The sequence below is a fragment of the Chlorocebus sabaeus genome, chromosome 11 (assembly GCF_047675955.1).
Source record: "Chlorocebus sabaeus isolate Y175 chromosome 11, mChlSab1.0.hap1, whole genome shotgun sequence".
Classification (NCBI taxonomy): domain Eukaryota; kingdom Metazoa; phylum Chordata; class Mammalia; order Primates; family Cercopithecidae; genus Chlorocebus; species Chlorocebus sabaeus.
Window position 1 is genome coordinate 67,839,297 of NC_132914.1, and position 13,782 is coordinate 67,853,078.

The 13,782-nt window shown below is 39.4% G+C and overlaps 1 protein-coding gene across 4 annotated transcripts in view; it reads right to left on the reverse strand.

Moving 5' to 3' along the window:
• The window catches only part of PTPRR (protein tyrosine phosphatase receptor type R), a 283,354-nt gene that overhangs the window by 14,174 nt on the left and 255,398 nt on the right, over positions 1–13,782 (reverse strand). For all 4 annotated transcript variants that reach the window (XM_008004011.3, XM_008004014.3, XM_073020948.1 and 1 more), the window contains 3 exons: positions 10,132–10,242; positions 8,634–8,791; positions 4,416–4,529 (listed from right to left, as the gene is read on the reverse strand). In XM_008004011.3, coding sequence (XP_008002202.3) covers positions 4,416–4,529; positions 8,634–8,791; positions 10,132–10,242 — 383 coding nt within the window. The remainder of the gene's footprint in view (positions 1–4,415; positions 4,530–8,633; positions 8,792–10,131; positions 10,243–13,782) is intronic.

Genomic DNA, 13,782 nt, shown 5'->3' on the forward strand with positions numbered 1-13,782 from the left:
CAAGAAGCAAGAATGATGGAGAAAAAGAAGCAAGATGAGGTGAAAGGAAAGGGATAGGTTTTCTGTTTTGCTTTTCATAATAACTAGAAGAGTCTACAACAGAAGGAAGAGACAAGAAAAGGAAAACGTATGTTGATCCTGTGAAGGAAGGAGGTGAAGGAAAGACCTTTCAAAGGAAGGTTCAAGGAGAGGATCTGTTTCATAAACAACAGAAACAGCTGCTCAGAAAGAATGCAGAAAGGGTCTTGATGAAGAAATCAGAATGATTTTGATGCATATATTGGCAGTCATTCAAACCCAAGGGGGCTGGGTGCCTATAGGCTTCCGAGCAGAGAAGTTGGATCTGTTTTCAAGATCCTATCAGAAGTGAAAAGACAAGACCTGTGGGAAGACCTTGGTGGTGACGGAAGGCCAAGGCTAAAGTTTCTGACCATTTGCTTTAGGAAGGAAGGAACAGATAGAGGAGGCATTGTGATGTGGTTAAAAAAAAATGCATTTGTAATTCCATTTAAAACCAGAGGACAATTTGTTAGACCTGAAAGGGGAATGTGACTGGGAATCCAAGGTGGAGGTCAGGCTACGAAAGCGGGCAGGGGAGGTGGGAGATGGGAGGGTGAGCAGGCAAGAATTAACGGTAACATAACAAGAGCCAAGAAAAAGAGCAAACCAAGCCTGTTTTTTAGCACGTTCTTCCAAATAGGATCAGAACAGGTGTTGTTGGAGGCCAACTTGGTTTGGAGTCACTTTAGATCCACACATGTGTTTGGCATGCATGGAATTCTGGCATTAAACAAGAACACAGGACTCTGTGATATGAACTAGAGTCCCCAGGTGACTTGGGGGTCTCAGGTGGCAGCCTTGTTTACAGAAGCACAGATCAGGACAGATGAAAGTCAAAGTGGGAGCAGCTCTGACTGACTGAGTGCTGCTTCTCCCCCTCAGAGGTAGGGCCCCTTTCCTGTGAGAAGACAGGCTCCAAAATTTGAAGTGAAAACTGATCCTATTCCAGCTGAGGTGGACTACACGGCATGGAAGGCAAAGGAATTTCAGGAGATTAAGACAGCAATTTTAAGAGGAGAAGGGATAATTGGAACTGATCTTTTTTATGTACAAAAAGAAAATATTTTTGGAAGCAGTTACATGTGGGGTGTGGTAAGAGGGAAGTGGGGTTGGGGGGTAAAGACAAGATAAGCAATGTAGGCTGAGTGTTCTACTAAATACATTGCAGGTTTAATGTCATGCAAATGTGACTGAAGTCCTGTGAGGTATATATTACTATTTCCAGTTTACAGGCACATGTTTAGCTTCCTTGCTATGTATAGTGATAACAACTGTGGAAACTTGATTGAATGCTTATTACATACCACGCATTTCACATAGGTCATACCTTTTCATCCTTACAATAACAATAGAAAATATATACGACTATTACTCCAATTTTCCAAATGAGAAAACTCATGGAAGCAGGGAGAAGAACGGTAACTTGCTCAAGGTTGTACAACCAAAAAATGGTAGAAGCCGGGATGTAAACTCAGGCAGGCAATCTTTTTCCAGAGCCCAGAATGTTAACCGCCATGATGAAGTGCTTCTAGAGTTTACAGGCTAACAGAAAGGGAAAATGAGAAAGAAACAAACAAACATAGTAGAAAAAAAAGAGGGAAGATACCAAAGGTAGTAGAAAACAAAGAGGGAAGATACACTTACAAAGACTTAGAGGCTACTGTTTAAAAGGAGGCAATGGATGGGAAGGGAAAAACTAATCTGGACAGGGAAATTTGAATTTCTTTTTTTTTTAGAGATAAGAGAAACTTCACAGATAATTTTAATAATAATAAAGATGATAATAACATAATAAACATTTATTGAGGGCTTCCTATGTGCCAGACCCTATTCCAAGTGCTTTATATATATTATCTCATTTTTCAGAATAATCTTCTTGTCTTTTTTATTGAAATCCCAGGACACAGTACATAGTGCTCAAAGCATATTTGTTGGAAAAGAAATCTTGAAAGGTAATTATATGGCCTGGCATAGTGGCTTATACCTACAATCCCAGCACTTTGGGAGGCCAAGACGTGAGGACTGTGTGAGTCCAGGAGTTCAAGACTGGCCTGGGCAACATGGCAAAACCCCGTCTCTACAAAAAATACAAAAATCAGCTGAGTGTAGCACACGCTTGTAGTCCCAGGAGGTCGAGGCTACAGTGGGCCATGATCACGCCACTGCACTGCAGCTTGGGCAACACAGCGAGGCTGTCTCCAGGAAAAAAAGAAAGGTTAGTGTATAATTTTACCTTTTTAGAAAACTCTAGGTCATAGGGCTAAAGCTCAAGGGACTCAATGCCTGTGTCCCTCTTTGTTTTATTACTTCACAGCATTTATTTCTGTGTGAAATTATCTTGGTATATTTTGCTTATTATCTTTTTCTGCTAGCATATAAATTCTCAGAGAGCGGAAAATCCTTGTTTAATGCTGTATTTGCAGCACCTAGACCAATGCCTAAGGCATATGAGGTGATTAGTAAACATTTGCTGTTTGTTGTTTGTTTTTAGAGACAGGGTCTCACTTTGTTGCTCAGGCTGGTCGCAAACTCCTGAACTCAAGGGATCCTCCTGCTTCGGCCTGCCAAAGTGCTGGGATTACAGGCAAGAGCCACCACACCTAGCCAACAACTCTTGTTCCACTGTAGTACACTGAATTACTGAGTAGAGACGCCTGCTGCTTATCATTTTGTGCCTTTTCTGAAGCAGCATCTGTTCAGTTTCTCCACCACTAACTCAATCGTCCATTTACCCAGGCAGGCTTAGTTGTGGATTAAGGAAGAAGAGAAGTTTCCTGTTTATCTTGTTTTCAAAATGAACAGAGGTTATAACAAAGGTGATCAAACCGTATCTCTATAAAAATGACTCTTCCGTCTCACCCTCATAAGAATGGCTACTATCCAAAAAAGCAAAGCAGAAAATAAAGTGTCAGCGAAGATGTGGAGAAACTGGAACCCTCGTGTGTTGTTGATGGGAATGTAAAATGGTGCAGCCACTGCAGAAAACACTATGGTGGTTTCCTCAAAAAACTAAAAATAGAATTCCATATGAGCCACCAATCCCACTTTTTGGGTGTATACTCAAAAGAATTGAAAACAGGGTCTTGAACAGATATTTGCATATACCCATGTTCATAGCAGCAGTATTCGCAATAGTCAAAATATGGACGCAACTCAAGCGTTCATCAATGGATGAATGGATAAACAAAACATGTGGCCTAAAATGGAATATTATTCAGCCTTAAAAAGGAAGGAAATTCTGACACATGCTACAACATGGATGAACCTTGAGGATATTATGCTAAGTGAAATAAGCCAGCCACAAACAGACGAATACTGTATGACTCCACTTACATAAAAGGTGCCTAGAACGTTTAAACTTACAGAGACAGAAAATAGAATGGCAGTTACCAGTTGGGCTGAGGGAGGAATGGGGAGTTTTTTAAATGGGTACTGAGTTTTTCAACATGAAAAGAACTCCAGAGATTGGTTGTACAACAATGTGAATGTACTTAACCCTAATAAATTGTCCACTTACAAGTGGTTAGGATGATAAATTTTGCCATGTGTATTTTGTCACAATTTAATAAAAACATTAAAAAATAACTTTGGGGGCCAGGTGCAGTGGCTCTCACCTATAATCCCAGCACTTTGGGAGGCCAAGGAAGGAGGATCCCTTGAGCCCAGCCATTCTAGACCAACCTGGGCAACACAGTGAGACCTTGTCTCTATAAAAAAAAATTAGCCATGTGTGGTGGCGCTCGCCTGTAGTCCCGGCTACTTAGGGGGATGAGGTAGGAGGACCACATGAGCCCAGGAATTCTAGGCTGTAGTGAGCCATAATCACACCACTGCACTACAGCTTGGGTGACAAAGTGAGACCCTGTCTCAAAAAAATAATAAATAAATAAATAACTTCAGGCCAGGTATGGTGGCTCACGCCTGTAATCTCAGCACTTTGGGAAGCCCAAGTGGGAGAGTCACTTGCAGTCAAGAGTTCAAGAACAACCTGAGTAATATAACAAGACCCCATCTCCACAAAAAACTAAAAAAAGTAGCCAGGCGTGGCACACACCTGTAGACCTAGCTACATGCGGGGGCTGAGGTGCAAGGATTGCTTGAGCCCAGGAATTTGAGGCTGCAGGGAGCTGAGATTGCATCGCTGCACTCCGGCCTGGGTGACAGATCAAGACCTTGTCTCAAAAAAGAGAGAAAAAAAGGCTTTTTAATATAATGCATATACTTAAGCAGTTTACAAGTATCTCTATAGAGAGACAGGACCTTGGAGCCTGGGATGTTTATGTGTGAAGTCAGGCTGATGAGATCAGGCTGTGAATGACAGCAGTGCTCTGAAGGCAAGCCTCTGCGACACTCACCTATCCATACGAAGCTGACAGACAATGCTTAGTGCATCCACAACTCCTTCTTCTTTCAACTGTCGACAGCCAATGGATGTAGCAATAAAACACCCCGTTCTACCTATTCCTGCACTGAAAAGAAAGAAAAGAAATTTTGAAAGTGGGGGAAAATGACAAAGATAAGAAACATTCTTTTACAAGGGTACTTTTAAATCTGAAACCACAGTTAAAAGTAGTATTCATGTATTGAGTATTGTAAACCTGGCCCTGTGCTAAGTGCTTAAAATATATTTTTACATTTAATTATAAGCAGTAGGATGAGAGGGGTGGAGGGAAGTGATGAGTGCGGGGGACAGTAAAAAGGCATTATAATTGTTCTAGAAAAAATAAAAAATAATTAATGTCTGCACTTAGGCAAGATACAGGCAGTAGAAAGGAGGGGCAAGATTTAGACACATCACCAGTGTGAATCTGGAGGACTGGAGCTGAAGAGGGAGAAAAGCAAAAAGTCAAAGATGACTAGGCTTGGAGAGAAAGAATGGTGATGCCCTGAGGCCAAAGTGCATCCTGGAATAGGGTGAATTTGAAGGAGGCAGGGAAGGGGAGTTTGATCTTGGACATATTGATGTTGAGAAGTCTAGTGAATAACTGAGCAATTGAAGACTGGATTCATTTTAGGAGAGGGTACAGCTAGAGGCACATATTTCCAAGAGATTTGTATAGACATAATAATTGAACAGAAATACTGCCTGTCCTGTTGGGTTTATACATTCTGCTGCCTTAGATGATATGTTCATAAAATCAACCTCACAAGCACACGTGCCCTCTCTGTCTCTGTCTGCAGTTTTAACCGCTAACAGTCTCTATGTAAAAGATTCTTTCAAATCTACATCTAGACTCCCTAAATTTCCTAAACTCTAGATTGTCATTCCATCTTCTCCTTACTATTTTGGACTTGCTTCAGTTCAATGTGTCTAAATTCAATGTATCTAAAACAGAATTAATTATCTTTTCCCTCAATGGCATTACCAGTCAGCCACAAGTTTTCCAGCCTAGAAATCTTGGAACCATCTTTTACATCTCTCCCTTTCTCACCTCCCACATCCAACCTGTTACCACTTCTTCTATTTTCCATCTCTGCTGAGCCTGTGGGATTCATGCTTTCCTTTCTATAGACTGTACTCACGTTTTCAACATCTCCTTTTTTCATGATTAGCAGTGATCTCATTATAGTTTCCAAGTCTCAAGTCTTTTCCTGGACAAATTCGAACAGCTGCTAGGTTTATCTTTCTGAAATAGGGACTTAATTGTATCATTCCCTACTCAAAACCTGTAGATGGCTCCATTAGTTATAGCATAATGTCTAACCTCCCTACCATGGTATTCATGACCTTGCAAAATCTGAATGTGACTAACTTTCAAGCCTTTTGTATTCTGCTGTCTTCCTTCCCACGTGCCACGATTTTCACTTACATAAATTGTTTGCAAAACAGCTTTTGGTTTTCCAATCTTTCTGTGTTAGCAATGTTTTCTCGGTCAGAAATGCCCTCCCTCCTTTTAAAACCACAACATTGATTATTTCAAAAGGCTCAGTTCAGCATTATTCTAGTTTTTAGAAATTTTCTTCGGCTCCCATGGTTGGAAATAATTGCTCCCCTTGTGGCACTCAAATAGCACCTATTTCTCACATTTGGCACTTGTTTCCTGTCAAACGTGAGTGCGGAGGAATTCAGAGGAGTGGCTCCCTCCTTTTAGTTGAAGTTTCCACAGAAAGTTCATTTCATTGAAGAAATAGCATTGGAACTGAGCCCCATGAATGGCAGGTATTCAGGCTGTCATAATTGAGGAGAATTTTCTAGGTGTGACAACGATATATAATGAAAGAAGGAAAGAATTAATGAGAAACAGCAAATATGATTTGCAACAATAAGTAGAATAGCTTGTCTTGAAGAGGAAGTTATTTTAGTGGAACTGTGGGAAATAAAGATAGAAAGGTACCCTGCGATCTTATATGGAAGGCTAAGAGGTTTGAAATTCATCCGTTTTTTTTAAAATAAGAATTTGATGAAGACTGTAAGCTTCCACTCTTCAGAAAAATTCACATAAGTTTACATATTCAAATGTGTTCAATAATTTCAAGAAGTCCACTGACTTCTGCGGTTTATGCATAGGTTCAAGGTTAGGGACTTTTGCTCTAGTTTTTTTGTTTGTTTTTATGATAGAGTCTAGGTCTGTTGCCCAGGTTGCTGAAATACGTTGGCGGGATCTTGACTCACTATAACTTACTCTGCCTCCTCGGTTCAAGCTATTCTCCTGCCTCCACCTCCCAAGTAGCTGGGAGTACAGGCACATGCCACTATGCCTGGCTACTTTTTGTATTTTTAGTAGAGAGGGGATTTCATCATATTGGCCAGGCTGGTCTTGAACTCCTGACCTCAAGTGATCCGCCCGCCTCGGCCTCCCAAAGTGCTGGGATTACAAGCGTGAGCTACCGCACCTGGCCCATTGACAAACTTTGAGCAGCGACTCCATGTAAGGTAAGGCGGAGAAGGGCACAGGTAGGCCATGGTGGCGGTGAGAGCATGGGGGAGTGTGGTATGTGTGTGCATTTTACCAGCTACTTCTAAAATACATGGATGAGGTCAGAAGGGCTTGAACTATGGTGGCTGGACAGGAAATGGTGATTATGGGAGAAGCTTTGAAGGGAAAGCCAATCTAGTGACTGATTAGATACTGAGGTTGGAGTTAAAAGAAGGGCCAGAGATAACTGTCAACATGGGATGCTGAGTGACTGGAAAAAAGATAGTCTCATTCTCAGAAATAGTAATCAGAAGGGGAGCTGGTTTTATAGGGGAAGTGACTAGTTCATTTTAGATATCCTGAGTGTTTAACGACTTTGAGTGGGGGACAGTTCCAGCCCTAAAGCATAGTGAGTTAGGCTGTTTTTTGTTTTTGTTTTTTTGGCTCCAAGTTAAGTTTAGGATAAAGCCAGTGTTATCTACCTTAGGATAAATAGACACATATTAAACTTTACTCTTAATTAAACCACACAATCTCAAAAATGGAGGCTAAAATTATACTCTAAAATAATATATTTATTAAATATATCATCAAAAGCTGGCTTAAGAGACCTATGCGGTTAAACAAAGCAACACAAATTGTTTTGAGAAAGCATGAAGAATAAATGGCTGGCTGGGCTTGGTAGTTCGCACTTATAATCCCAGCACTTTGGGAGGCCAAGGCAGGTGGATCACGTTTGAAGTCAGGAGTTCGAGACCAGCCTGGCCAGCATGGTGAAACCCCCATCTCTACTAAAAATACAAAAATTAGCCAGGCATGGTGGTGCACGTCTGTAATTCCAGCTACTTCAGAAGCTGAGGCAGGGGAATCACTTGAGCCCAAGAGGCAGAGGTTGCAGTGAGCCGAGATCGTGCCACTGCACTCCAGCCTGGGCAATGGAGTGAGACTCTGTCTCAAAATAAATAAATAAATAAATAAATAGTTGTTCATATAAATTACTTTAAAAACACTCGCTTCAGTTTGGTTACATTAAAAGGAAAACAAGAGGAGGGAGGTATCAGTTCTAGGAGGAGAGCTTTGAACTAGAAATTAGGGACAGGAACCAGCACAGACCCTGCTGCTGTTGTTGGCCTGGCCTCTAGCGCTCCATGTTCTGGTAACAGCACTTTGTTTTCCTTTGGTGAACTACCATTTGCTCAATTCTCATTTCATAAATTTATTTCAACCTGTTTTCCCAGAGATAACTCTTAAAATAATTGACTGGTTTTCACCAAACTTGAAATAGTAATAAATGTTACCAAGATACAAACCACGCAGTTCACTTGTCATCTTGGAACAACAAAAAAGTCACTGATAGCTTCAAAGAATGCATCTTAATTCCTAGTGTGTACAAGACTGATGAGACTAAATGAATCAATATAAGTTTCAAAGCAGATAACTGCTGAATAAGGTCTCCTGTTCACTGAGCCATTCATTTCGAACTTGTATTTCGCCTACTGTGTAATTGTTGTTTGCCAAAAATGACCTAAAAGCATGACCTCACTTCTGTCAGCATAATCTTGATTAAGACTCAAATATAAGGGACTTAACCAGTTTCAATAAATATTTAATTTGCCAACAAAGTCACATCCGGGGAGCAAAACCCACTTGTACCTGCTCTATGACTTTACAAAGAATGGGCCATTGCTTAGACAGAAAGGACCATTCACGTCTTACCTGCAGTGGACAACCACAGGCCCTCGGCCCTGGGAAGCAAGTCTGTCTTCTTCCACATCCAGCATGAGCTGTAGGAGGGGCTGGGCACTGTCTGGAGTCTTGTGATCAGGCCATGAGGTGTACCAGTAATGCTTCACATGTTGGGTGTGGCTTCCTTGCTGAAAATAGCAACAGCCACCAAATGCCTCATTCACTTGTGGAACTAAAAGTCATCCAAACCACAATACTGAATGCCTTTTTATCACCCCCATCTTGCTGGCAATTTATTTCTAGGTGGGAAAAACATTTAGAAGATTTTTGAAGAGTGCCCTTTTAACTTTGAGAAGACTTTACTGTCAGTATTCAGTTCACAAAGTGAGAAAGTCTTACCTTTGTTGAGATTTATATCTCTACCTATAGCTATAATATAGATCATAAATGTAACATATGCTAAACATATATTTATAATTTGTTATAATACACAAGATGGTAGGTGAAAACGTAGCCAAGAAAGAATGAGACATATTTTGTTTCCTGCTCTATGAGCATTCCTGACAAGTTATTATAAACATATTAATCAATAGAATACTTAATTTCATATCAGTCATGGTAATACTTCTACACTCATCCCAAACTCCAGTATTTAATAGAGTGAGGAATCACAGCAATAAAGAAGCTACATGAGATCCCTCTATTGGAAACACTTTGGGCGAGGGCCCACACACATCATCTCGAAACCCAGCACGGGTGAGGGTGCGGCATGAACCCAGCACTCCAGAACATGTGTTGAAAAACAGGTTTTGGTAAATGCCTTCTTATTTCACACTTCCCAATAAAAGCCATCACTGTAGCTCTGCCCCTGTTTTCTTCCTCTTTGTGATGATTCTGTCTCAGCAGTGAGGTTGCAGATAAGATCGAAATTTTTGGATGATTATTCTCCAGAAGCAAAAATAATACCATGGCAACATTTTTCAGCATCTGCTGCCCATGAGTTAAATAAGATAGTTTTCCTATGACATAATCTCGTCTGGGGAAAGTCCCTATAAATTACTGTAACTCCATGCCTCTGAAGATCTCATCAACACTTCAGGCTTGTCTTGCTTCCCACTGCCACCCACAACTGCAGATTTTCTCTTTCACAGCTTCCAGGCCTTACTTAAAGCTGCTTAGACCAAAATGACGTTAAAAAAAATCATGGTAAAGTCTCCAGCACAGCCTTTAGTTAAAAACTTTCAAAAGGTTAAATCAGAGATATTTTATTAATGCAAATTAGAGGATCACAACACCCTACATAATGAATTTTCTTAATGTCTACTTACATTGATTTAATTATACTGCATATTAATAGTGGTTGACAAAAATTGCATGAAGGAATGATTATAGTTTCTCTTTGATTTTAACATTATTTAATATGCTTAAATTGCATTTGTAGTACTTGTTAAGATAAACAATTTCAAAGTAGAAATGTAATCCTCCAACATCATCTACTTTGTAGATGGCTATAGCTGTATAATCTTACCTTTAAGACAAGGTTTCGAATGGTGTAGTTATCACATTCATTTACACTGATAACCAGAACCTCAACTTTCCCATATATCCCTCTCTTTTCTGGCCAGTATAGCACACATTTCTGGAGGAGGGGAAAGAGAATACAGCAAATGTTAATGGCTTTTATTGGCCTTGGAGTACTTTTCATTCAAGCATCTCAAGAGTTTTATATCATTAATTTTAAAATACCAAATTTCAATTTTTATAGTTTTGTAAATATACTAAAACCATTGAATTTTAAATCTTAAACAGCTAGATTTTATGGTATGTAAATTATACCTCAACAGTTTTTTTTTAAGTATCAATTTTATATGTGCCTATTAAACACTGTCACTGCTGACTCCATACAAAAAAATAAAGGCACAATTACCCAAAACTCCTCAGAGAAATTAGGAACTAATTAAGAACTAAGTTAAGAAATTTAAGAAGAAATTAAGATCCAAATATTAGAATTTATCATGTGCTGACTAGAAATAAAAAGAATGTTTTCTCCCACAATAATTGAGGAAAGTTACATTTTCCTGCTTCAACAAACTGATGTCTAATGAGAATATCTAATATGTTAGATGGCATACAACCAAGTTTCCCTTATATGTAAGGCAGATGTAATGATCATTAATGTAACTATGGTATTATATTTTCCCGGACAACAACAGTTTTTTTCAGTTTTATGGAACTAATTTACAAAAATTATGTTAAAAATATTTTTATAACAGATCGTCCTGAGGAGCTTTAAGAGTGATAATAATTATACTGCAAGCAAGGCAACATAGCATGTGGTTAAGGTGCAGGCTTTGAACTCAGAGCTTGGGTCCAAATTTTGGTTCTACCATTCATTACCTGTGAATCCATGAACAAGATACTTAACCCCTTTGGTTATAGTTTATTATTGGTTATCTGGAAAGTACTTAGGATAAAGCCAGGCATAGAATAAGCACTTAAAACATGCTACTATTATTGTTGCTATTTTAAAACTACTGGGTGATAGATTTTTGGCCCAAAGTGATTAGATCTTCATGCATTAAATATTATTTTGGTATTATTATAGCCACTCTTATTAAATAAAAATTGCAAAATGAGATTCAAGCATACGTACAATCTCATATTATTTTGCTTTTTAAACAACTGCAAAATAACTGTTTTTTACCATGAATTTTCATGATAAAGGATGTAAAATGACAAATGTTGATGTTTTATTTTGAGTGCTCTTGGAAGCAATGTTAATTTTACAAATGTTTAAATAGCACTTGTTTTCTCCCAACCATACACACATTTACAAAGAAATTCTTTCATTTGTTGCCTTCAATCAGGACCTTTTAATACCCAGGACACTTGTTTTTTCACATCTTTGTCAAAGGCATATGAATACACTTGATAAAAATTTAAATACTTACAGATTTAAAAGAGCAGCAAAAGACTCACAAAATTACAGAACAAAGGAAAAGGCACATAATGTATCAGAAACACACCTCCAGGCCTCTATTATGCTAAGTACCACTACTCTACAAGCTAGCACAGCGAAGGAAGTCACTTCACCTAGCAGAATCCGTTTCTTTCATCCATTACAATAAAAACACATCTACATCCTCTACATTTTGACCCTTTTTCCAAATGAAGTCAATTGTTTCAGCTTTATTTACATGCCACCCAAGACTCTCAGGCTATCAGACCAAAAGACTGACTCTGACTGACTTAATATTAACATTAAGAGAAGAAGCCTTTTTAAAGTAGAGCAACTCATTTCTCTCGAAATCTATGAGTTGCCAAGTGTTTAAAATTTTCCCACTTTGTTAAAGGTAATCATACTAACCAATTTGCCTGGTTTCTTTCAATGAAGCATCAATTATTTTGCTGTAAGACCCGAGCTATTGTGTATCTTAAGACCCATGCCTCCCGATGAGTCCAAGAAGAATGACAAAAAATCTTGAAAAAGGTATTGAACAAAGAAAGAGGCATTCATTCAGTAGTCCAGCAGTCTGGCGTACGTGCCCCGTTGTCCACGATCAGACCTGAGGAGCAGGCCCCTCTGTAGGAAGGTGGCTCTCAAAACCACTAAGAAAAGCTGCCAGGCAGGAGCTTGCCGCCTGCACCCTGACTCTTAATACTTGAACAGGTTTCTGCACCTACTTGATAAATGGAAATGCTGCTCGCTTCTCTCCCAAGCTTGCCAGGGCCCTCTTGAATGTTTTTCTTGACTCGTTACCAAAAAAGCAATTGGCAGTCAGCTCCCAGTAGACAACACAATGTGACTTGTTCATTCAAACAACCCTTAATTAGCATCCCATCTCCTTTCTCAGATACAATAGCTTATTTTTACACACTGAATATATTTTTCCCCCATTTAGATGACAGTAGAAAAAGAGACCAGATAAGTGTGGGTACTTTTGAGTATGAGGTGGGGGAGAGTTGCAAATGCAGTCGTTTCTAAGAGTACAAGTTCACGTTCAAATTATTTTCCCGCACAGCTTTTTAGGGTGTCTTTATTGTGGTGCTAACAATGAGATAAAAGAGGCAGAAAAGGCAAGGAAGAAAAATGCTATCTTACAGATAATACTGTGAAACCACCCTAATTGTAGGTAATTCAAAATAGCATGCTATTTAGCAGAATATACCCCCAAATCATCACTATTCTTTTGCTAACTAGGCTTATCCTTTCAGTAAAATTATCTATTAATTCTAAGAATCCATTATTTGGAAGGAAAAAAACAGGTTTCCAGAAGACCGTGTCTCTTGTGCAAGCAAGTTACTATCCAACCCTGACTGAAAAGATTCTGGACATTAACCAGTTCTTTGTAATTGGTGGTTTACAGCAAAAGCAGGATGTAACACAAAGTAATGCAAAATCTTTGGGGTTTTTTTTTTTTGATGATGGAGTCCCATTCTGTCACTCAGGTTGGAGTGCAGTGGCACAACGTCAGCTTACTGCAACCTCCACCTCCTGGGTTCAAGTGATTCTCCTGCCTCAGCCTCCCAAGTAGCTGGGATTACAGGTGTGCACCACCATGCCCGGCTAATTTTTGTACTTTTAGTAGAGACGGGGTTTTCACCATGTTGGCCAGGCTGGTCTTGAACGCCTGACCTCAGGTGATCTGCACACCTCGGCCTTCCAAAGTGCTGGGATTACAGGCGTGAGCCACTGCGCCTGGTCACGAGCTCACATTTTTATGATCTTTTTTTCTTCCCTTGATTCTCCTTCTGGCCCCCACCAAGTGAGGGCTATTTGAGGAGGAGGTCTAGCTACTTGTTTAGTTGCCAGAAAAAAATATATATTTTTAAGTTATTTTCCTTTTAGTTTCTGTATATTTAAATATCAGAGATATTGCTCTATAAGCTAAAGATCTGTATCATCACACAGAATGTGGCTCTAAGTAAATAAAATCTTCACACTTAGCTTCATTTGGGTTGAGAGGGATAGAATGGGTCATGAGAGGGCTAGAATGGGTCAGATTGTCTAAAATTATTATTACCATAGCTACTTTTATTCCTGGTACTCCGATGGAATATTACTTACATAGGCTCAGAGATTTAAGTACCTTCACCAACATCGTATCATTTAGCCCCTTCCACAATCCTTTGAAGTAGGTAGGGTGGGTAGCAGGTATTATCATTATTTACATTATTT